The sequence below is a fragment of the Panulirus ornatus genome, chromosome 20 (genome assembly GCF_036320965.1).
Source record: "Panulirus ornatus isolate Po-2019 chromosome 20, ASM3632096v1, whole genome shotgun sequence".
NCBI classification, from domain to species: domain Eukaryota; kingdom Metazoa; phylum Arthropoda; class Malacostraca; order Decapoda; family Palinuridae; genus Panulirus; species Panulirus ornatus.
In genome coordinates, this window is record NC_092243.1 from 37,928,809 (window position 1) to 37,952,215 (window position 23,407).

A 23,407-nucleotide genomic window follows, 5' to 3' on the forward strand; every position below is an offset into this window, starting at 1 on the left:
TCTCGTTATTTCTCTCATTTTAGGATTCACTCTATAAGGATGCTGCTTGACAGATGTTGCATCGTCAGTTTCGACGTCATGCAGTAATACATCAGTTCTCCAAGGAACATCAGAAAACAAACACCTAAACTCATTCATTATTTGTATGATCTTATCTCCTCTCTCAGTTTCTCAATGATCACGCTTCTTCTTCAGATTATCTAACACATCTGAATTTTTTAACAATTTGTCTTCACATCTCTCCAACTTTACATTTTCACTTCCATCCACATCCTCTGCATCATCAGACATACTACATGCACAATGCACAATTGTAACCTCATCATCCTTTGCAGAATTTCTATCATGATAAGGTTTTATCATGTTTATGTGACATATCTGGCTTGGCTTCATCTCCGGAGTATTCAGTAGTTCAAGTCATCCACTCTCCTCTCAATAATCCAGGGACCATAAGACCTTGCTCTCAGAGGATTTCCTGTCTGAGGCAATAATACCAACACTCGATCACCTGGTTTGAACTCTCTGCTTCTAAATTTTTTGTCATACAACACCTTCATATCTTCTTGACACCCTTTCAAATTTTCTGCAGCAATCTCTCTAGCTCTACACAATCTGCTTTTAAAATCTGATACATACTTCAGTAATCCAGGAGAATCACTCTTCCTTAACCATTTCTCTTTCAACATACTCAATGGACCTCTTATTTCATGTCCATACACTAACGCAAATGAACTGAGACCTGTAGACTCGTGTACTAAATCTCTAATGCAAACAATGCTAAAGGCAGACCCTCATCCCAGTCTACTAACAACTCCTCACAATACATTCCCAAAGTATTTTTCAAAGTCTGATGGAATCTCTCCACAACTCCTTGGCTCTGTGGGTGATAAGCACTTGACAGTTTATGTGTGATATGTAACCCCTTTAAAATTTTCTTAAAAATTCCTGAAGTGAAATTGCTTCCCTGGTCTGTATAATTTCAGGCATACCCACCCAGGAGAAGTATTTATGCTACGTAATGGTACTGCTTCTGGAAAGCTAGTAGATGTACACATTATTGTTATGAATACTGATTTCCTTTACGTGCTTTATTTAGGTAGAGGACCTACACAGTCAATTACAATTTTGCTGAAAGGTTTACAAAAAGCAGGAATTGGCTGCAATGGTGCTGGCTGTATAGTCTGACTGAGCTTACCTACTCTCTTACATAATTTACATTTCTTAGAATACTGGGACACATCTTTCTTCATATTTGGCCAATGACAATATTCTACCATTTGTCTTTCTAGCTCCCAAATGTCCAGACAAACAAGAACTATGAGACATAGCAATTACATGTACCTTATAATTCTTCGGAACTACTATTTGCTTTTTGACCTTCCAGTGATCAGATGCTGGAACATAGGCAGTCCTCCATTTTCTTATTAACACACCATTTTGTACATAAAATCCAACTGACATATCACTCTCATTCTCATTTCTAGCAGCTTCACTCCAGCATTCTCTCAAATTATCATCACCCTTCTGCAACTTTGTCAACTATTCCTTGTCCACTACAAAATCTGGAAGTACACTCAAGTTTTGATTCCACGGTGTTCTTCTTCTTTCCAATTTCTTCTGAATTATTTCTAGTTACATACTCTTCATTAAATAGTTCACCTAAATCGTAATCGACTTCTTTCTTTAACATTGACCTAGTCACAACACAAGCTGGATAAACCATTTCACTACATTACCATCAGACTGATTCTCTACAGTTTTATCTGTCATGTCGTCCGCCTTTTCAATAGTATCTACATCAAATGGATTACTGCTCATCATAGGCTCCAGGACTAATTTGTCAGTCAAATCATTCGCCAATACATGTGTACTCCAGGCATAGGAAATTCCTTATGTATCCCAACCTTTACACGGCCTCACAAATCCATTGTCAAAGGTAAAACTCCTTCATCCACTCTAATACATCTTTCAGAATTAAACTCTAACTTGCCCCAGTATCCCTCAAGGACTATCTTTAATTCCAGCCTTTCCTTCAGTAATATATGGCTCATAAATTGCACATTTTGATTTACTCACATTATACTTATTACTTCTTTATTTCATTTATTTTATTTTGCTTTGTCGCTGTCTCAAGCGTTAGCGAGGTAGCGCAAGGAAACAGACGAAAGAATGGCCCAACCCACCCACATACACATGTATATACATACACGTCCACACACGCAAATATACATACCTATACATCTCAATGTATACATATGTATATACACACAGACATATACATATATACACATGTACATAATTCATACTGTCTGCCTTCATTTATTCCCATCACCACCTCGCCACACATGGAATAACAACCCCCTCCCCCCACATGTGTGCAAGGTAGCGCTAGGAAAAGACAACAAAGGCCCCATTCGTTCACACTCAGTCTCTAGCTGTCATGTAATAATGCACCGAAACCACAGCTCCCTTTCCACATCTAGGCCCCACAGAACTTTCCATGGTTTACCCCAGACGCTCCACATGCCCTGGTTCAATACATTGACAGCACGTTGACCCCGGTATACCACATCGTTCCAATTTACTCTATTCCTAGCACGCCTTTCACCCTCCTGCATGTTCAGGCCCCGATCACTCAAAATCTTTTTCACTCCATGTTTCCACCTCCAATTTGGTCTCCCACTTCTCCTTGTTCCCTCCACCTCTGACACATATATCCTCTTGGTCAATCTTTCCTCACTCATTCTCTCCATGTGACCGAACCATTTCAAAACACCCTCTTCTGCTATCTCAACCACACTCTTTTTATTTCCACACATCTCTCTTATATTACTTACTCGATCAAACCACCTCACACCACATATTGTCCTCAAACATCTTATTTCCAGCACATCCACCCTCCTGCGCTGCGCACAACTCTATCCATAGCCTACGCCTCGCAGCCATACAACATTGTTGGAACCACTATTCCTTCAAACATACCCATTTTTGCTTTCCAAGATAATGTTCTCGACTTCCAAACATTCTTCAAGGCTCCAAGAATTTTTGCCCCCTCAACCACCCGATGATTCACTTCCGCTTCCATAGTTCCATCCGCTGCCAGATCCACTCCCAGATATCTAAAACACTACTTCCTCCAGTTTTTCTCCATCAAACTTACCTCCCAATTGACTTGACCTTCAACCCTACTGTACCTAATAACCTTGCTCTTATTCACATTTACTCTTAACTTTCTTCTTTCACACACTTTACCAAACTCAGTCACCAGCTTCTGCAGTTTCTCACATGAATCAGCCACCAGCGCTGTATCATCAGCGAACAACAACTGACTCACTTCCCAAGCTCTCTCATCCACAACAGACTGCATACTTGCCCATCTTTCTAAAACTCTTGCATTCACCTCCTGAACAACCCCATCCATAAACAAATTAAACAACCATGGAGACATCACACACCCCTGCCGCAAACCTACATTCACTGAGAACCAATCACTTTCCTCTCTTCCTAAACGTACACATGCCTTACATCCTCGATAAAAACTTTTCACTGCTTATAACAACTTGCCTCCCACACCATATATTCTTAATACCTTCCACAGAGCATCTCTATCAACTCTGTAATATGCCTTCTCCAGATCCATAAATGCTACATACAAGTCCATTTGCTTTTCTAAGTATTTCTCACATACATTCTTCCAAGCAAACACCTGATCCACACATCCTCTACCACTTCTGAAACCACACTGCTCTTCCCCAATCTGATGCTCTGTACATGCCTTCACCCTCTCAATCAGTACCCTCCCATATAATTTACCAGGAATGCTCAATAAACTTATACCTCTGTAATTTGAGCACTCACTCTTATCCCCTTTGCCTTTGTACAATGGCACTATGCAAGCATTCCGCCAATCTTCAGGCACCTCACCATGAATCATACATACATTAAATAACCTTACCAACCAGTCAACAAAACAGTCACCCCCTTTTTTAATAAATTCCACTGCAATACCATCCAAACCTGCTGCTTTGCCGGCTTTCATCTTCCGCAAAGCTTTTACTACCTCTTCTCTATTTACCAAATCATTTTCCCTAACCCTTTCACTTTGCACACCACCTCGACCAAAACACCCTATATCTGCCACTCTATCATCAAACACATTCAACAAACCCTCAAGATACTCACTCCATCTCCTTCTCACATCACCACTACTTATCACCTCCCCATTAGCCCCCTTCACTGAAGTTCCCATTTGCTCACTTGTCTTACGCACTTTATTTACCTCCTTCCAAAACATCTTTTTATTCTCCCTCAAATTTAATGATACTCTCTCACCCCAACTCTCATTTGCCCTCTTTTTCACCTCTTGCACCTTTATCTTGATTGACCTCCTGCCTCTTTCTTTTATACATCTCCCACTCATTTGCATCTTTTCCCTGCAAAAATTGTCCAAATGCCTCTCTCTTCTCTTTCACTAATAATCTTACTTCTTCATCCCACCACTCACTACCCTTTCTAATCAACCCACCTCCCACGCTTCTCATGCCCCAAGCATCTTTTGCGCAAGCCATCAATGCTTCCCAAAATACATCTCATTCCACCCCCACTCCCCTTACCTCCTTTGTTCTCACCTTTTTCCATTCTGTACTCAGTCTCTCCTGGTACTTCCTCACACAAGTCTCCTTCCCAAGCTCACTTACTCTTACCACTCTCTTCACCCCAACACTCTCTCTTCTTTTCTGAAAACCCATACAAATCTTCACCTTCGCCTCCACAAGATAATGATCGGACATCCCTCCAGTTGCACCTCTCAGCACATTAACATCCAAAAGTCTCTCTTTCGCGCGCCTATCAATTAACACATAATCCAATAACGCTCTCTGGCCATCTCTCCTTCTTACATACGTATACTTATGTATATCTCTCTTTTTAAACCAGGAATTCCCAATCACCAGTCCTTTTTCAGCACACAAATGTGCAAGCTCTTCACCATTTCCATTTACAACACTGAACACCCCATGTATACCAATTATTCCCTTAACTTCCACATTACTCACCTTTGCAATCAAATCACCCATCACTATAACCCGGTCTTGTGCATCAAAGCCACTAACACACTCATTCAGCTGCTCCCAAAACACTTGCCTCTCATGATCTTTCTTCTCATGCCCAGGTGCATATGCACCAATAATCACCCATCTCTCTCCATCAACTTATAGTTTTACCCATATCAATCTAGAGTTTACTTTCTTACACTCTATCACATACTCCCACCATTCCTGTTTCAGGAGTAGTGCTACTCCTTCCCTTGCTCTTGTCCTCTCACTATCCCCTGACTTCTCTCCCAAGACATTCCCAAAGCACTCTTCCCCTTTACCCTTGACCTTCGTTTCACTCAGAGCCAAAACATCCAGGTTCCTTTCCTCAAACATACTACTTATCTCTCCTTTTTTCTCATCTTGGTTACATCCACACACATATAGACACCCCAGTGTGAGCCTTCGAGGAGGATGAGCACTCCGCGCGTGACTCTTTCTTCTGCTTCCCCTTTTAGAAAGTTAAAAGATAAGGAGGGGAGGGTTTCCAGCCACCCGCTCCTGTACCCTTTAGTCGCCTTGTACGACACGTGAGGAATGCATGGGAAGTATTCTTTCTCCCCTATCCCAAGGGATAAAATATGTATATATATATATATATATATATATATATATATATATATATATATATATATATATATATATATATATATATATATATATATATATATATATATATGTATATATATATATATATATATATATATATATGTGTGTGTGTGTGTGTGTGTGTGTCTGCGTGTGTGTGTGTGTGTGCTGAAAAAAAAGGACAGGTGATTGGGAATATCTGATTTAAAAAGAGAGATATACACAAATTTACGTATGTAAACAATATGTGGTGTGAGGTGGTTTGATCGAGTAGTTAATGAAAGGGTAAGAGAGATGTGTGATAATAAAAAGAGTATGGTTGAGAGAGCAGAAGAGGGTGTATTGAAATGGTTCGGTCACATGGAGAAAATGAGTGAAGAAAGATTGACCAAGAGGATATATGTGTCAGAGGTGGAGGGAACGAGGAGAAGTGGGAGACCAAATTGGAGGTGGAAAGATGGAGTGAAAAAGATTTTAGTGATCGGAGCCTGAACATGCAGAATGGTGAAAGGCGTGCAAGGAATAGAGTGAATTGGAACGATGTGGTATGCCGGGGTCAACGTGCTGTCAGTGGATTGAACCAGGTCATGTGAAGCGTCCTGGGTAAACCATGGAAAGTTTTGTGGGGCCTGGATGTGGAAAGGGAGCTGTGGTTTCGGTGCATTATACATGACAGCTAGAGACTGAGTGTGAACGAATGGGGCCTTTGTTGTCTTTTCCTAGCGCATATGATAGAGTTGATAGAGATGCTCTGTGGAAGGTATTAAGAATATATGGTGTGGGAGGAAAGTTGTTAGAAGCAGTGAAAAGTTTTTATCGAGGATGTAAGGCATGTGTACGTGTAGGAAGAGAGGAAAGTGATTGGTTCTCAGTGAATGTAGGTTTGCGGCAGGGGTGTGTGATGTCTCCATGGTTGTTTAATTTGTTTATGGATGGGGTTGTTAGGGAGGTAAATGCAACAGTTTTGGAAAGAGGGGCAAGTATGAAGTCTGTTGGGGATGAGAGAGCTTGGGAAGTGAGTCAGTTGTTGTTCGCTTATGATACAGCGCTGGTGGCTGATTCATGTGAGAAACTGCAGAAGCTTGTGACTGAGTTTGGTAAAGTGTGTGAAAGAAGAAAGTTAAGAGTAAATGTGAATAAGAGCAAGGTTATTAGGTACAGTAGGGTTGAGGGTCAAGTCAATTGGGAGGTGAGTTTGAATGGAGAAAAACTGGAGGAAGTGAAGTGTTTTAGATATCTGGGAGTGGATCTGGCAGCGGATGGAACCATGGAAGCGGAAGTGGATCATAGGGTGGGGGAGGGGGCGAAAATTCTGGGGGCCTTGAAGAATGTGTGGAAGTCGAGAACATTATCTCGGAAAGCAAAAATGGGTATGTTTGAAGGAATAGTGGTTCCAACAATGTTGTATGGTTGCGAGGCGTGGGCTATGGATAGAGTTGTGCGCAGGAGGATGGATGTGCTGGAAATGAGATGTTTGAGGACAATGTGTGGTGTGAGGTGGTTTGATCGAGTGAGTAACGTAAGGGTAAGAGAGATGTGTGGAAATAAAAAGAGCGTGGTTGAGAGAGCAGAAGAGGGTGTTTTGAAGTGGTTTGGGCACATGGAGAGAATGAGTGAGGAAAGATTGACCAAGAGGATATATGTGTCGGAGGTGGAGGGAACGAGGAGAAGAGGGAGACCAAATTGGAGGTGGAAAGATGGAGTGAAAAAGATTTTGTGTGATCGGGGCCTGAACATGCAGGAGGGTGAAAGGAGGGCAAGGAATAGAGTGAATTGGAGCGATGTGGTATACCGGGGTTGACGTGCTGTCAGTGGATTGAATCAAGGCATGTGAAGCGTCTGGGGTAAACCATGGAAAGCTGTGTAGGTATGTATATTTGCGTGTGTGGACGTATGTATATACATGTGTGTGTGTGTGTGGGGGGGGGGGGGCCATTTCTTCCGTCTGTTTCCTTGCGCTACCTCTCAAACGCGGGAGACAGCGACAAAGTATAATAAAAATATAAATATGATATATATATATACATATATATACGTTGAGATGTATAGGTATGTATATGTGCGTGTGTGGACGTGTATGTATATACATGTGTATGTGGGTGGGTTGGGCCATTCCTTCGTCTGTTTCCTTGCGTTACCTCGCTAACGCGGGGAGACAGCGACAAAGTATGATAAATAAATAAATATGTATATAAATACATATATATATATATATATATATATATATATATATATATATATATATATATATATATATATATATATATATATATATATATATCCTGAGGGAGTCTGCTGGCAACAATAAAATTCCTGTCATAAGAGTTGTACAGTGTAATCATATGCTTTATACGTCTGTAGTCGAAAATCATAACCAGATAAAACTGGAAAGTGCTTCTGTAATATAGAACTTAAAACCATCGGAAGTGAGCTCGTCCATTATCATCGATCAGAGGATTGAGAAATTATCTCAAGGTGTTGGTAGTTTGTGTGTCCTGGTTGACCTAGCCATGAACTGCCCTGCCAACCTTACCAGGAAAATTATTATAACTGTAGGTGACCTCGGCCTTGGTTCTGTAGTATTCAAAACATTTTTTCTTATATTTGATAATACTGGAGGGATTTCATAGAAAGTACCATTCATATAGCACTTTTATTCTTACACACCCAGCTGCCTACACCCGATCCTTCCTACACACCCAACTGTCTCCACCCTATCCTTCCTTCACACCCAACTGTCTACACCCGATCCTTCCTACACACCCAACTGTCTACAACCGATCCTTCCTACACACCCAACTGTCTACACTCGATCCTTCCTACACACACAACTGTCTACGTTCGATCCTTCCTACACACCCAGCTGTCTACACTCCATCATTTCTATACACCCAACTGTCTATACTGGATTACAATCATTACCTCTGCAAAGAAGGTGCGTTGATTAGCATGGTAAAGGAGGTCATCGCGAGAGGTACAGATCAGCGGACGTACAGTGAATGCTGCTCAAGCAGCAAAAGTTACTTTCTTTTTATGTATTTTCTGTAATATTTATAGTATAACTTCATGATATCTAACAGTTTGGATTTAGTGAAGATATATTTCCTAAGTGAGAGGCATTCTTGTCACTGTGAAACTCTCTCATCCTCAGCTCCTTGCGGCCATTATGGGACCATGTTTTGGTATCATGTTCTCCAAATTTCTCTTGGAAATGGAAACGCCTTCAGCAATGGTTGCTTGGATTTACAACTCAGAAAACTTCATTTGGAGCATATCAGTGCTGTTGATGAGTCCTATGGTCAAGATGCTCGGATTCAGAAAGTTGGTCTTCGCAGGAGGACTGCTGTCCAGTCTGGGGATGGGCATCTCGGCCTTCGCACCTTCTGCTTCTTTCCTCGTATTTTCCTACTCTCTGATAGCAGGTATGTCCATAGTAAACATGTGTGGATCACGTGTTTGCTTAAAAGAATATGTGTGAGCAATACTGAGAGAAAAAGATGGATTTGTATAGGTATTAATGGATCGGGAGAAAGCATATGACAGAGTTCATAGAGATGCCCTGTACAAGGTATCAAGAATATACGGTGTGACAGGAAAGATGCTAGAAGCAGTGAGTAGTTTTTATCAAAAGTGTAAGACCTATACGAATAGGAATAAAGAAGAGTAAATGGTTCTAAGTGAAGGTTGGTCTGCGGCAGGGGTGTGTGATTTTACTTTGTTTTTATGGGTGGGATGGTGAGGAATGTAAATGGAAGAGCCTTAGAAAGAGGGGCGAGTGTGCAGTTTGTAGGAGATGAGATGGCCTGTGAAGTGAATCACTTTGTTCTTTGCTAATAATACAGCACTGTTGGCAGATTCTTGTGAAAAATTGCAGATGTTTATTTACAAGAGTTTGCATGAGAAAGACAGACAATATGAGGCCTGATTGGCTCACTGGGTTGTCTGGTAAAAAAAAAAAAATAAAAAGTTTAGCTTGACAAACAAATGAAATTCCGCTCAGCAGTTGTTTAAGCTATCACTTACTCTCTGCTGCTGCATATTAGCCTTCTAGTGTCCCCGTTACCGCTGTCGTTTATACGTTTAATTCTGGCATTATTCTCAGAGTATAACTGAATTTATATCCCTGGGGATAGGGGAGAAAGAATACTTCCCACGCCTTCCCCGCCTGTCGTAGAAGGCGACAAATGGGGACGGGAGCGGGGGACTAGAAACCCTCCCCTCCTTGTGTTTTAACTTTCTAAAAGGGGAAACAGAGAAAGGAGTCATGCGGGGAGTGCCCATCCTCCTCGAAGGCTCAGATTGGAGTGTTTGAATGTGTGTAGATGTAACCAAGATGAGAAAAAAGGAGAGATAGGTAGTATGTTTGAGGAAAGGAACCTTGATGTTTTGGCGCTGAGTGAAACGAAGCTCAAGGGTAAAGGGGAAAAGTGGTTTGGGAATGTTTTGGGAGTAAAGTCAGGGGTTGGTGAGAGGACAAGAGGAAAGGAAGGAGTAGCACTACTCCTGAAACAGGAGTTGTGGGAATATGTGATAGAGTGTAAGAAAGTAAACTCTAGATTGATATGGGTAAAACTGAAAGTGGATGGAGAGAGATGGGTGATTATTGGTGCATATGCACCTGGTCATGAGAAGGTAGATCATGAGAGGCAAGTGTTTTGGGAGCAGCTGAGTGAGTGTGTTAGTAGTTTTGATGCACGAGACCGGGTTATAGTGATGGGTGATTTAATGCAAAGGTGAGTAATGTGGCATTTGAGGGAATAATTGGTGTACATGGGGTGTTCAGTATTGTAAATGGAAATGGTGAAGAGCTTGTAGATTTGTGTGCTGAAAAAGGACTGGTGATTGGGAATACTTGGTTTAAAAAGAGAGATATACTTACGTATAAGTATACGTATGCAAGTAGGAGAATGCCAAGAGAGCGTTATTATGTGTTAATTGATATTCGCGTGAAAGAGAGACTTTTGGATGTAACTGTGCTGAGAGGTGCAACTGGAGGGATGTCTGATCATTATCTTGTGGAGGAGAAGATGAAGATTTGTAGAGGTTTTCAGAAAAGAAGAGAGAATGTTGGAGTGAAGAGAGTGGTGAGAGTAAGTGAGCTTAAGAAGGAGACTTGTGTGAGGAAGTACCAGGAGAGACTGAGTGCCGAATGGAAAAAGGTGAGAGCAAAAGACGTACGGGGAATTTGGGAGGAATGGAATGTATTTAGGGAAGCTGCGATGGCTTGCGCAAAAGATGCTTGTGACATGAGAAGCGTGGGAGGTGGGCAGATTAGAAAGGGTTGTGAGTGGTGGGACGAAGAAGTAAGATTATTAGTGAAAGAGAAGAGGAAGGCATTTGGACGAATTTTGCAGGGAAATAGTGCTAATGACTGGGAGATGTATAAAAGAAAGAGGCAAGAAGTCAAGAGAAAGGTGCAAGAGGTGAAAAAGAGTGCAAATGAGAGTTGGGATGAGAGAGTATCATTAAATTTTAGGGAGAATAAAAAGGTGTTTTGGAAGGAGGTAAATAAAGTGCGTAAGAAAAGAGAACAAATGGGAACATCGGTGAAGGGGGCTAATGGGGAGGTAATAACAAGAAGTGGTGATGTGAAAAGGAGATGGAATGAGTATTTTGAAAGATTGTTGAATGTGTTAGACGAAAGAGGTGGTGTGCGAAGTGAGAAGGTCAGGAAGAATGGTTTGGTAAACAGAGAAGAGGTAGTGAAAGCTTTGTGGAGGATGAAAGCCGTGAAGGCGGCGGGTTTGGATGGTATTGCAGTGGAATTTATTTAAAAAAAGGTGTTGACTGTCGTTGCCTGATTGGTAAGGATATTCAATGTATGTGTGGCTCATGGTGAAGTGTCTGACGATTGACGGAATGCATGCATAGTGCCATTGTACAAAGGCAAAGGGGACAAAAGTGAGTGCTCAAATTACAGAGGTATAAGTTTGTTGAGTATTCCTGGGAAATTGTATGGGAGGGTATTGATTGAGAGGGTGAAGTCATGTACAGAGCATCAGATTGGGGAAGAGCAGTGTGGTTTCAGAAGTGGTAGAAGACGTGTGGATCAGGTGTTTGCTTTGAAGAATGTATGTGAGAAATACTTAGAAAAACAAATGGATATGTATGTAGCATTTATGGATCTGGAGAAGGCATATGAGAGAGTTGATAGAGATGCTCCGCGGAAGGTATTAAGGGTATATGGTGTGGGAGGCAAGTTGCTAGAAGCAGTGAAAAGTTTTTATCGAGGATGTAAGGCATGTGTACGAGTAGGAAGAGGGGAAAGTGATTGGTTGTTTAATTTGTTTATGGATGGGGTTGTTATGGAGGTGAATGCAAGAGTTTTGGAAAGAGGGGCAAGTATGCAGTCTGTTGTGGATGAGAGGGCTCGGGAAGTGAGTCAGTTGTTGTTTGCTTATGATACAACGCTGGTGGCTGATTCGTGTGAGAAACTGCAGAAGCTGGTGACTAAGTTTGGTAAAGTGTGTGAAAGCTGAAAGCTGAGAGTAAATGTGAATCAAAGCAAGGTTATTAAGTACAGAAGCGTTGAGGGACAAGGTAAATTCAAATGAAGAAAAACTGGTGGAAGTGAAATGTTTTAGATATCTGGGAGTGGATTTGGCAGCGGATTGAACCATGGAAGCGGAAGTGAGTCACAGGATGGGGAGAGGACGAGGTTTCTGGGAGCGTTGAAGAATGTGTGGTAATCGAGAACAGCAGAAATGGGTATGTTTGAAGGAACAGTGGTTCCATCAATGTTATATGGTTGCGAGGCGTAGGCTATAGATAAGGTTGTGCGGAGGGTGGATGTGTTGGAAATGAGATGTTTGAGGACAATATGTGGTGAGAGATGGTTTGATCGAGTAAGTAATGAAAGGGTAAGAGATGTGTGGTAATAAAAAGAGTATGGTTGAGAGAGCAGAAGAGGGTGTATTGAAATGGTTTGGTCACATGGAGTGAATGAGTGAGAAAAAATTGACAAAGAGGATATGTGTGTCATAGGTGGAGGGAAAGAGAAGTGGAAGACCAAATTGGAGGAAACGATATAGTGAAAAAGATTTTGAGCGATCGGGGCCTGAACATGCAGGAGAGTGAAAGGCGTGCAAGGAATAGAGTGAATTGGAACGATGAGGTATACTAGGGTCGACGTGCTGTCAGTGGATTGAACCAGGGCATGTGAAGCGTCTTGGGTAAACCGTGGAAAGCTTTGAGTGTGAACGAATGTGGCCTTTGTTGTCCTTACCTAGCGCTATCTCACGCGCGTGCGGGGGAAGGGGAGTGTCATTTAATGTGTGGCGGGGTGGCGACAGGAATGAATAAAGGCTGCAAGTATGAATTATGTACATGTGTATATATGTATATGTCTATATATATATATATATATATATATATATATATATATATATATATATATATATATATATATATATAATATATATATATATATATATATATATATATATATATATATATATATATATATATATATATATATATATATATATATATAATATACATATGTATATATATATATATATATATATATATATATATATATATATATATATATATATATATATACATATATATATATGTGTTGTTGGAAGTTGTTAGAAGCAGTGAAAAGTTTTTATCGAGAATGTAAGGCATGTGTACGTGTAGGAAGAGAGGAAAGTGATTGGTTCTCAGTGAATGTAGGTTTGCGGCAGGGGTGTGTGATGTCTCCATGGTTGTTTAATTTGTTTATGGATGGGGTTGTTAGGGAGGTAAATGCAAGAGTTTTGGAAAGAGGGGCAAGTATGAAGTCTGTTGGGGATGAGAGAGCTTGGGAAGTGAGTCAGTTCTTGTTCGCTGATGATACAGCGCTGGTGGCTGATTCATGTGAGAAACTGCAGAAGCTGGTGACTGAGTTTGGTAAAGTATGTGGAAGAAGAAAGTTAAGAGTAAATGTGAATAAGAGCAAGGTTATTAGGTACAGTAGGGTTGAGGGTCAAGTCAATTGGGAGGTGAGTTTGAATGGAGAAAAACTGGAGGAAGTGAAGTGTTTTAGATATCTGGGAGTGGATCTGGCAGCGGATGGAACCATGGAAGCGGAAGTGGATCATAGGGTGGGGGAGGGGGCGAAAATTCTGGGGGCCTTGAAGAATGTGTGGAAGTCGAGAACATTATCTCGGAAAGCAAAAATGGGTATGTTTGAAGGAATAGTGGTTCCAACAATGTTGTATGGTTGCGAGGCTTGGGCTATGGATAGAGTTGTGCGCAGGAGGATGGATGTGCTGGAAATGAGATGTTTGAGGACAATGTGTGGTGTGAGGTGGTTTGATCGAGTGAGTAACGTAAGGGTAAGAGAGATGTGTGGAAATAAAAAGAGCGTGGTTGAGAGAGCAGAAGAGGGTGTTTTGAAGTGGTTTGGGCACATGGAGAGAATGAGTGAGGAAAGATTGACCAAGAGGATATATGTGTCGGAGGTGGAGGGAACGAGGAGGAGAGGGAGACCAAATTGGAGGTGGAAAGATGGAGTGAAAAAGATTTTGTGTGATCGGGGCCTGAACATGCAGGAGGGTGAAAGGAGGGCAAGGAATAGAGTGAATTGGAGCGATGTGGTATACCGGAGTTGACGTGCTGTCAGTGGATTGAATCAAGGCATGTGAAGCGTCTGGGGTAAACCATGGAAAGCTGTGTAGGTATGTATATTTGCGTGTGTGGACGTATGTATATACATGTGTATGGGGGGGGGGGGTTGGGCCATTTCTTTCGTCTGTTTCCTTGCGTTACCTCGCTAACGCGGGGAGACAGCGACAAAGTATGATAAATAAATAAATATGTATATAAATACATATATATATATATATATATATATATATAATATATATATATATATATATATATAATATATATATATATATATATATATATCCTGAGGGAGTCTGCTGGCAACAATAAAATTCCTGTCATAAGAGTTGTACAGTGTAATCATATGCTTTATACGTCTGTAGTCGAAATCATAACCAGATAAAACTGGAAAGTGCTTCTGTAATATAGAACTTAAAACCATCGGAAGTGAGCTCGTCCATTATCATCGATCAGAGGATTGAGAAATTATCCAAGGTGTTGGTAGTTTGTGTGTCCTGGTTGACCTAGCCATGAACTGCCCTGCCAACCTTACCAGGAAAATTATTATAACTGTAGGTGACCTCGGCCTTGGTTCTGTAGTATTCAAAATTTTTTCTTATATTTGATAATACTGGAGGGATTTCATAGAAAGTACCATTCATATAGCACTTTTATTCTTACACACCAGCTGCCTACACCCGATCCTTCCTACACACCCAACTGTCTCCACCCTATCCTTCCTTCACACCCAACTGTCTACACCGATCCTTCCTACACACCCAACTGTCTACAACCGATCCTTCCTACACACCCAACTGTCTACACTCGATCCTTCTACACACACAACTGTCTACGTTCGATCCTTCCTACACACCCAGCTGTCTACACTCCATCATTTCTATACACCCAACTGTCTATACTGGATTACAATCATTACCTCTGCAAAGAAGGTGCGTTGATTAGCATGGTAAAGGAGGTCATCGCGAGAGGTACAGATCAGCGGACGTACAGTGAATGCTGCTCAAGCAGCAAAGTTACTTTCTTTTTATGTATTTTCTGTAATATTTATAGTATAACTTCATGATATCTAACAGTTTGGATTTAGTGAAGATATATTTCCTAAGTGAGAGGCATTTCTTGTCACTGTGAAACTCTCTCATCCTCAGCTCCTTGCGGCCATTATGGGACCATGTTTTGGTATCATGTTCTCCAAATTTCTCTTGGAAATGGAAACGCCTTCAGCAATGGTTGCTTGGATTTACAACTCAGAAAACTTCATTTGGAGCATATCAGTGCTGTTGATGAGTCCTATGGTCAAGTGCTCGGATTCAGAAAGTTGGTCTTCGCAGGAGGACTGCTGTCCAGTCTGGGGATGGGCATTTCTCGGCCTTCGCACCTTCTGCTTCTTTCCTCGTATTTTCCTACTCTCTGATAGCAGGTATGTCCATAGTAAACATGTGTGGATCACGTGTTTGCTTAAAAGAATATGTGTGAGCAATACTGAGAGAAAAAGATGGATTTGTATAGGTATTAATGGATCGGGAGAAAGCATATGACAGAGTTCATAGAGATGCCTGTACAAGGTATCAAGAATATACGGTGTGACAGGAAAGATGCTAGAAGCAGTGAGTAGTTTTTATCAAAAGTGTAAGACCTATACGAATAGGAATAAGAAGAGTAAATGGTTCTAAGTGAAGGTTGGTCTGCGGCAGGGGTGTGTGATTTTACTTTGTTTTTATGGGTGGGATGGTGAGGAATGTAAATGGAAGAGCCTTAGAAAGAGGGGCGAGTGTGCAGTTTGTAGGAGATGAGATGGCCTGTGAAGTGAATCACTTTGTTCTTTGCTAATAATACAGCACTGTTGGCAGATTCTTGTGAAAATTGCAGATGTTTATTTACAAGAGTTTGATGAGAAAAGACAGACAATATGAGGCCTGATTGGCTCACTGGGTTGTCTGGTAAAAAAAAAAAAATAAAAAGTTTAGCTTGACAAACAAATGAAATTCCGCTCAGCAGTTGTTTAAGCTATCACTTACTCTCTGCTGCTGCATATTAGCCTTCTAGTGTCCCCGTTACCGCTGTCGTTTATACGTTTAATTCTGGCATTATTCTCAGAGTATAACTGAATTTATATCCCTGGGGATGGGGAGAAAAAAATACTTCCCACGCCTTCCCCGCCTGTCGTAGAAGGCGACAAATGGGGACGGGAGCGGGGGACTAGAAACCCTCCCCTCCTTGTGTTTTAACTTTCTAAAAGGGGAAACAGAGAAAGGAGTCATGCGGGGAGTGCCCATCCTCCTCGAAGGCTCAGATTGGAGTGTTTGGAATGTGTGTAGATGTAACCAAGATGAGAAAAAAGGAGAGATAGGTAGTATGTTTGAGGAAAGGAACCTTGATGTTTTGGCGCTGAGTGAAACGAAGCTCAAGGGTAAAGGGGAAAAGTGGTTTGGAATGTTTTGGGAGTAAAGTCAGGGGTTGGTGAGAGGACAAGAGGAAAGGAAGGAGTAGCACTACTCCTGAAACAGGAGTTGTGGGAGTATGTGATAGAGTGTAAGAAAGTAAACTCTAGATTGATTGGGTAAAACTGAAAGTGGATGGAGAGAGATGGGTGATTATTTGTGCTTATGCACCTGTTCATGAGAAGGTAGATCATGAGAGGCAAGTGTTTTGGGGGCAGCTGAGTGAGTGTGTTAGTAGTTTTGATGCACGAGACCAGGTTATAGTGATGGGTGATTTAATGCAAAGGTGAGTAATGTGGCATTTGAGGGAATAATTGGTGTACATGGGGTGTTCAGTATTGTAAATGGAAATGGTGAAGAGCTTGTAGATTTGTGTGCTGAAAAAGGACTGGTGATTGGGAATACTTGGTTTAAAAAGAGAGATATACTTACGTATAAGTATACGTATGCAAGTAGGAGAATGCCAAGAGAGCGTTATTATGTGTTAATTGATATTCGCGTGAAAGAGAGACTTTGGATGTAACTGTGCTGAGAGGTGCAACTGGAGGGATGTCTGATCATTATCTTGTGGAGGAGAAGATGAGATTTGTAGAGGTTTTCAGAAAAGAAGAGAGAATGTTGGAGTGAAGAGAGTGGTGAGAGTAAGTGAGCTTAAGAAGGAGACTTGTGTGAGGAAGTACCAGGAGAGACTGAGTGCCGAATGGAAAAAGGTGAGAGCAAAAGACGTACGGGGAATTTGGGAGGAATGGAATGTATTTAGGGAAGCTGCGATGGCTTGCGCAAAAGATGCTTGTGACATGAGAAGCGTGGGAGGTGGGCAGATTAGAAAGGGTTGTGAGTGGTGGGACGAAGAAGTAAGATTATTAGTGAAAGAGAAGAGGAAGGCATTTGGACGAATTTTGCAGGGAAATAGTGCTAATGACTGGGAGATGTATAAAAGAAAGAGGCAAGAAGTCAAGAGAAAGGTGCAAGAGGTGAAAAAGAGTGCAAATGAGAGTTGGGATGAGAGAGTATCATTAAATTTTAGGGAGAATAAAAAGGTGTTTTGGAAGGAGGTAAATAAAGTGCGTAAGAAAAGAGAACAAATGGGAACATCGGTGAAGGGGGCTAATGGGGAGGTAATAACAAGAAGTGGTGATGTGAAAAGGAGATGGAATGAGTATTTTGAAAGATTGTTGAATGTGTTAGACGAAAGAGGTGGTGTGCGAAGTGAGAAGGTCAGGAAGAATGGTTTGGTAAACAGAGAAGAGGTAGTGAAAGCTTTGTGGAGGATGAAAGCCGTGAAGGCGGCGGGTTTGGATGGTATTGCAGTGGAATTTATTTAAAAAAAGGTGTTGACTGTCGTTGCCTGATTGGTAAGGATATTCAATGTATGTGTGGCTCATGGTGAAGTGTCTGACGATTGACGGAATGCATGCATAGTGCCATTGTACAAAGGCAAAGGGGACAAAAGTGAGTGCTCAAATTACAGAGGTATAAGTTTGTTGAGTATTCCTGGGAAATTGTATGGGAGGGTATTGATTGAGAGGGTGAAGTCATGTACAGAGCATCAGATTGGGGAAGAGCAGTGTGGTTTCAGAAGTGGTAGAAGACGTGTGGATCAGGTGTTTGCTTTGAAGAATGTATGTGAGAAATACTTAGAAAAACAAATGGATATGTATGTAGCATTTATGGATCTGGAGAAGGCATATGAGAGAGTTGATAGAGATGCTCCGCGGAAGGTATTAAGGGTATATGGTGTGGGAGGCAAGTTGCTAGAAGCAGTGAAAAGTTTTTATCGAGGATGTAAGGCATGTGTACGAGTAGGAAGAGGGGAAAGTGATTGGTTGTTTAATTTGTTTATGGATGGGGTTGTTATGGAGGTGAATGCAAGAGTTTTGGAAAGAGGGGCAAGTATGCAGTCTGTTGTGGATGAGAGGGCTCGGGAAGTGAGTCAGTTGTTGTTTGCTTATGATACAACGCTGGTGGCTGATTCGTGTGAGAAACTGCAGAAGCTGGTGACTAAGTTTGGTAAAGTGTGTGAAAGCTGAAAGCTGAGAGTAAATGTGAATCAAAGCAAGGTTATTAAGTACAGAAGCGTTGAGGGACAAGGTAAATTCAAATGAAGAAAAACTGGTGGAAGTGAAATGTTTTAGATATCTGGGAGTGGATTTGGCAGCGGATTGAACCATGGAAGCGGAAGTGAGTCACAGGATGGGGAGAGGACGAGGTTTCTGGGAGCGTTGAAGAATGTGTGGTAATCGAGAACAGCAGAAATGGGTATGTTTGAAGGAACAGTGGTTCCATCAATGTTATATGGTTGCGAGGCGTAGGCTATAGATAAGGTTGTGCGGAGGGTGGATGTGTTGGAAATGAGATGTTTGAGGACAATATGTGGTGAGAGATGGTTTGATCGAGTAAGTAATGAAAGGGTAAGAGATGTGTGGTAATAAAAAGAGTATGGTTGAGAGAGCAGAAGAGGGTGTATTGAAATGGTTTGGTCACATGGAGTGAATGAGTGAGAAAAAATTGACAAAGAGGATATGTGTGTCATAGGTGGAGGGAAAGAGAAGTGGAAGACCAAATTGGAGGAAACGATATAGTGAAAAAGATTTTGAGCGATCGGGGCCTGAACATGCAGGAGAGTGAAAGGCGTGCAAGGAATAGAGTGAATTGGAACGATGAGGTATACTAGGGTCGACGTGCTGTCAGTGGATTGAACCAGGGCATGTGAAGCGTCTTGGGTAAACCGTGGAAAGCTTTGAGTGTGAACGAATGTGGCCTTTGTTGTCCTTACCTAGCGCTATCTCACGCGCGTGCGGGGGAAGGGGAGTGTCATTTAATGTGTGGCGGGGTGGCGACAGGAATGAATAAAGGCTGCAAGTATGAATTATGTACATGTGTATATATGTATATGTCTATATATATATATATATATATATATATATATATATATATATATATATATATATATATATATATATAATATATATATATATATATATATATATATATATATATATATATATATATATATATATATATATATATATATATATATATAATATACATATGTATATATATATATATATATATATATATATATATATATATATATATATATATATATATATACATATATATATATGTGTTGTTGGAAGTTGTTAGAAGCAGTGAAAAGTTTTTATCGAGAATGTAAGGCATGTGTACGTGTAGGAAGAGAGGAAAGTGATTGGTTCTCAGTGAATGTAGGTTTGCGGCAGGGGTGTGTGATGTCTCCATGGTTGTTTAATTTGTTTATGGATGGGGTTGTTAGGGAGGTAAATGCAAGAGTTTTGGAAAGAGGGGCAAGTATGAAGTCTGTTGGGGATGAGAGAGCTTGGGAAGTGAGTCAGTTCTTGTTCGCTGATGATACAGCGCTGGTGGCTGATTCATGTGAGAAACTGCAGAAGCTGGTGACTGAGTTTGGTAAAGTATGTGGAAGAAGAAAGTTAAGAGTAAATGTGAATAAGAGCAAGGTTATTAGGTACAGTAGGGTTGAGGGTCAAGTCAATTGGGAGGTGAGTTTGAATGGAGAAAAACTGGAGGAAGTGAAGTGTTTTAGATATCTGGGAGTGGATCTGGCAGCGGATGGAACCATGGAAGCGGAAGTGGATCATAGGGTGGGGGAGGGGGCGAAAATTCTGGGGGCCTTGAAGAATGTGTGGAAGTCGAGAACATTATCTCGGAAAGCAAAAATGGGTATGTTTGAAGGAATAGTGGTTCCAACAACGTTGTATGGTTGCGAGGCTTGGGCTATGGATAGAGTTGTGCGCAGGAGGATGGATGTGCTGGAAATGAGATGTTTGAGGACAATGTGTGGTGTGAGGTGGTTTGATCGAGTGAGTAACGTAAGGGTAAGAGAGATGTGTGGAAATAAAAAGAGCGTGGTTGAGAGAGCAGAAGAGGGTGTTTTGAAGTGGTTTGGGCACATGGAGAGAATGAGTGAGGAAAGATTGACCAAGAGGATATATGTGTCGGAGGTGGAGGGAACGAGGAGGAGAGGGAGACCAAATTGGAGGTGGAAAGATGGAGTGAAAAAGATTTTGTGTGATCGGGGCCTGAACATGCAGGAGGGTGAAAGGAGGGCAAGGAATAGAGTGAATTGGAGCGATGTGGTATACCGGAGTTGACGTGCTGTCAGTGGATTGAATCAAGGCATGTGAAGCGTCTGGGGTAAACCATGGAAAGCTGTGTAGGTATGTATATTTGCGTGTGTGGACGTATGTATATACATGTGTATGGGGGGGGGGGGTTGGGCCATTTCTTTCGTCTGTTTCCTTGCGCTACCTCGCAAACGCGGGAGACAGCGACAAAGTATAAAAAAAAAAAAAAAAATATATATGTGTGTGTGTGGGCGGAGGAGGGTGGATGTGTTGGAAATTAAATGCTTTAGGACAGTATGTGGTGTGAGATGGTTTGATCGAGTAAGTAATGAAAGCGTAAGAGTGATGTGTGGAAATAAAGTGTATGGTGGAGAGAGCAGAAGAGGGTGTTGAAATGGTTTGGATATATGGAGAGAATGAGTGAGGAAAGATTGTTCAAGAGGATATATGTGTGTCAGAGGTAGAGGGAACGAGAAGTGGGAAACCAAACTGGAGGTGGAAAGATGGAGAGAAAAAGATTTTGAGCGATCGGGGCCTGAACATACACGAGGGTGAGAGGCGTGCAAGGAATAGGGTAAATTGGAAGCGTCTAGGTTAAAACATAGAAAGATCTGTGGGGTTTGGATGTGGATGAGGAGCCGTGGTTTCGATGCATTACACATGACAGCTAGAGACTAAGTGTGAACGAATGTGGCCTTTTTTGTCTGTTTTCTTGACGCTACCTCGCTGAAGCAGGTAGCGATACTGTGTGTGTGTGTGTGTGTGTGTGTGTGTGTGTGTGTGTGTTTATTTCACACATTCGCAATTTCCCCCGTTAGCAAGGTAGCGTTATGAACAGAGGACTGAGCCTAAGAGGAAAAATCCTCACTTGGCTCCCTTGTCTGCTCCTTTTGGAAAAGTAAAAACTGGAGGAGAGGATTTTCAGTCTCCCTGCTCCCTCCCCTCTTAGTCCCTTTTACGACACTCAGGGAATACGTGGGAAGTATTCTTTCTCCCCTTTCTCCCCTTAGAGGATTTTTTTTTTTCCAAAGGAAGGAACAGAGAAGGGGGCTGGATGAGGATGTTTCCTCAGAGGCCCAGTCCTCTGTTCTTAACGCTACCTCGCTGACGCGGGAAATGGCAAATAGTATGAAAGAAAGAATATATATATATATATATATATATATATATATATATATATATATATATATATATATATATATATATATATATATATATATATTTTTTTTTTTTTTTTTTTTTTTTTTTTTTTTTGCTTTGTCGCTGTCTCCCGCGTTTGCGAGGTAGCGCAAGGAAACAGACGAAAGAAATGGCCCAACCCACCCCAATACACATGTATATACATACGTCCACACACGCAAATATACATACCTACACAGCTTTCCATGGTTTACCCCAGACGCTTCACATGCCCTGATTCAATCCACTGACAGCACGTCAACCCCGGTATACCACATCGCTCCAATTCACTCTATTCCTTGCCCTCCTTTCACCCTCCTGCATGTTCAGGCCCCGATCACACAAAATCTTTTTCACTCCATCTTTCCACCTCCAATTTGGTCTCCCTCTTCTCCTCGTTCCCTCCACCTCCGACACATATATCCTCTTGGTCAATCTTTCCTCACTCATTCTCTCCATGTGCCCAAACCATTTCAAAACACCCTCTTCTGCTCTCTCAACCACGCTCTTTTTATTTCCACACATCTCTCTTACCATTAAGTTACTTACTCGATCAAACCACCTCACACCACACATTGTCCTCAAACATCTCATTTCCAGCACATCCATCCTCCTGCGCACAACTCTATCCATAGCCCACGCCTCGCAACCATACAACATTGTTGGAACCACTATTCCTTCAAACATACCCATTTTTGCTTTCCGAGATAATGTTCTCGACTTCCACACATTCTTCAAGGCTCCCAGAATTTTCGCCCCCTCCCCCACCCTATGATCCACTTCCGCTTCCATGGTTCCATCCGCTGCCAGATCCACTCCCAGATATCTAAAACACTTCACTTCCTCCAGTTTTTCTCCATTCAAACTCACCTCCCAATTGACCTGACCCTCAACCCTAATGTACCTAATAACCTTGCTCTTATTCACATTTACTCTTACCTTCTTCTTTCACACACTTTACCAAACTCAGTCACCAGCTTCTGCAGTTTCTCACATGAATCAGCCACCAGCGCTGTATCATCAGCGAACAACTGACTCACTTCCCAAGCTCTCTCATCCCCAACAGACTTCATACTTGCCCCTCTTTCCAAAACTCTTGCATTCACCTCCCTAACAACCCCATCCATAAACAAATTAAACAACCATGGAGACATCACACACCCCTGCCGCAAACCTACATTCACTGAGAACCAATCACTTTCCTCTCTTCCTACACGTGCCTTACATCCTCGATAAAAACTATTCACTGCTTCTAACAACTTGCCTCCCACACCATATATTCTTAATACCTTCCACAGAGCATCTCTATCAACTCTATCATATGCCTTCTCCAGATCCATAAATGCTACATACAAATCCATTTGCTTTT

At 41.6% G+C, this 23,407-nt stretch overlaps 2 protein-coding genes across 16 annotated transcripts in view; both read left to right on the top strand.

Moving 5' to 3' along the window:
* LOC139755950 (uncharacterized) overlaps positions 1-23,407 on the top strand; it is a 1,365,710-nt gene that overhangs the window by 556,548 nt on the left and 785,755 nt on the right. The gene's annotated exons all lie outside the window — the stretch shown is intronic.
* The window catches only part of LOC139755949 (monocarboxylate transporter 14-like), a 50,745-nt gene continuing 36,165 nt past the window's right edge, over positions 8,828-23,407 (top strand). Inside the window, exon 1 of the mRNA XM_071674737.1 lies at positions 8,828-9,103. Coding sequence (XP_071530838.1) covers positions 8,848-9,103 — 256 coding nt within the window. The 5' untranslated portion in view covers positions 8,828-8,847. The remainder of the gene's footprint in view (positions 9,104-23,407) is intronic.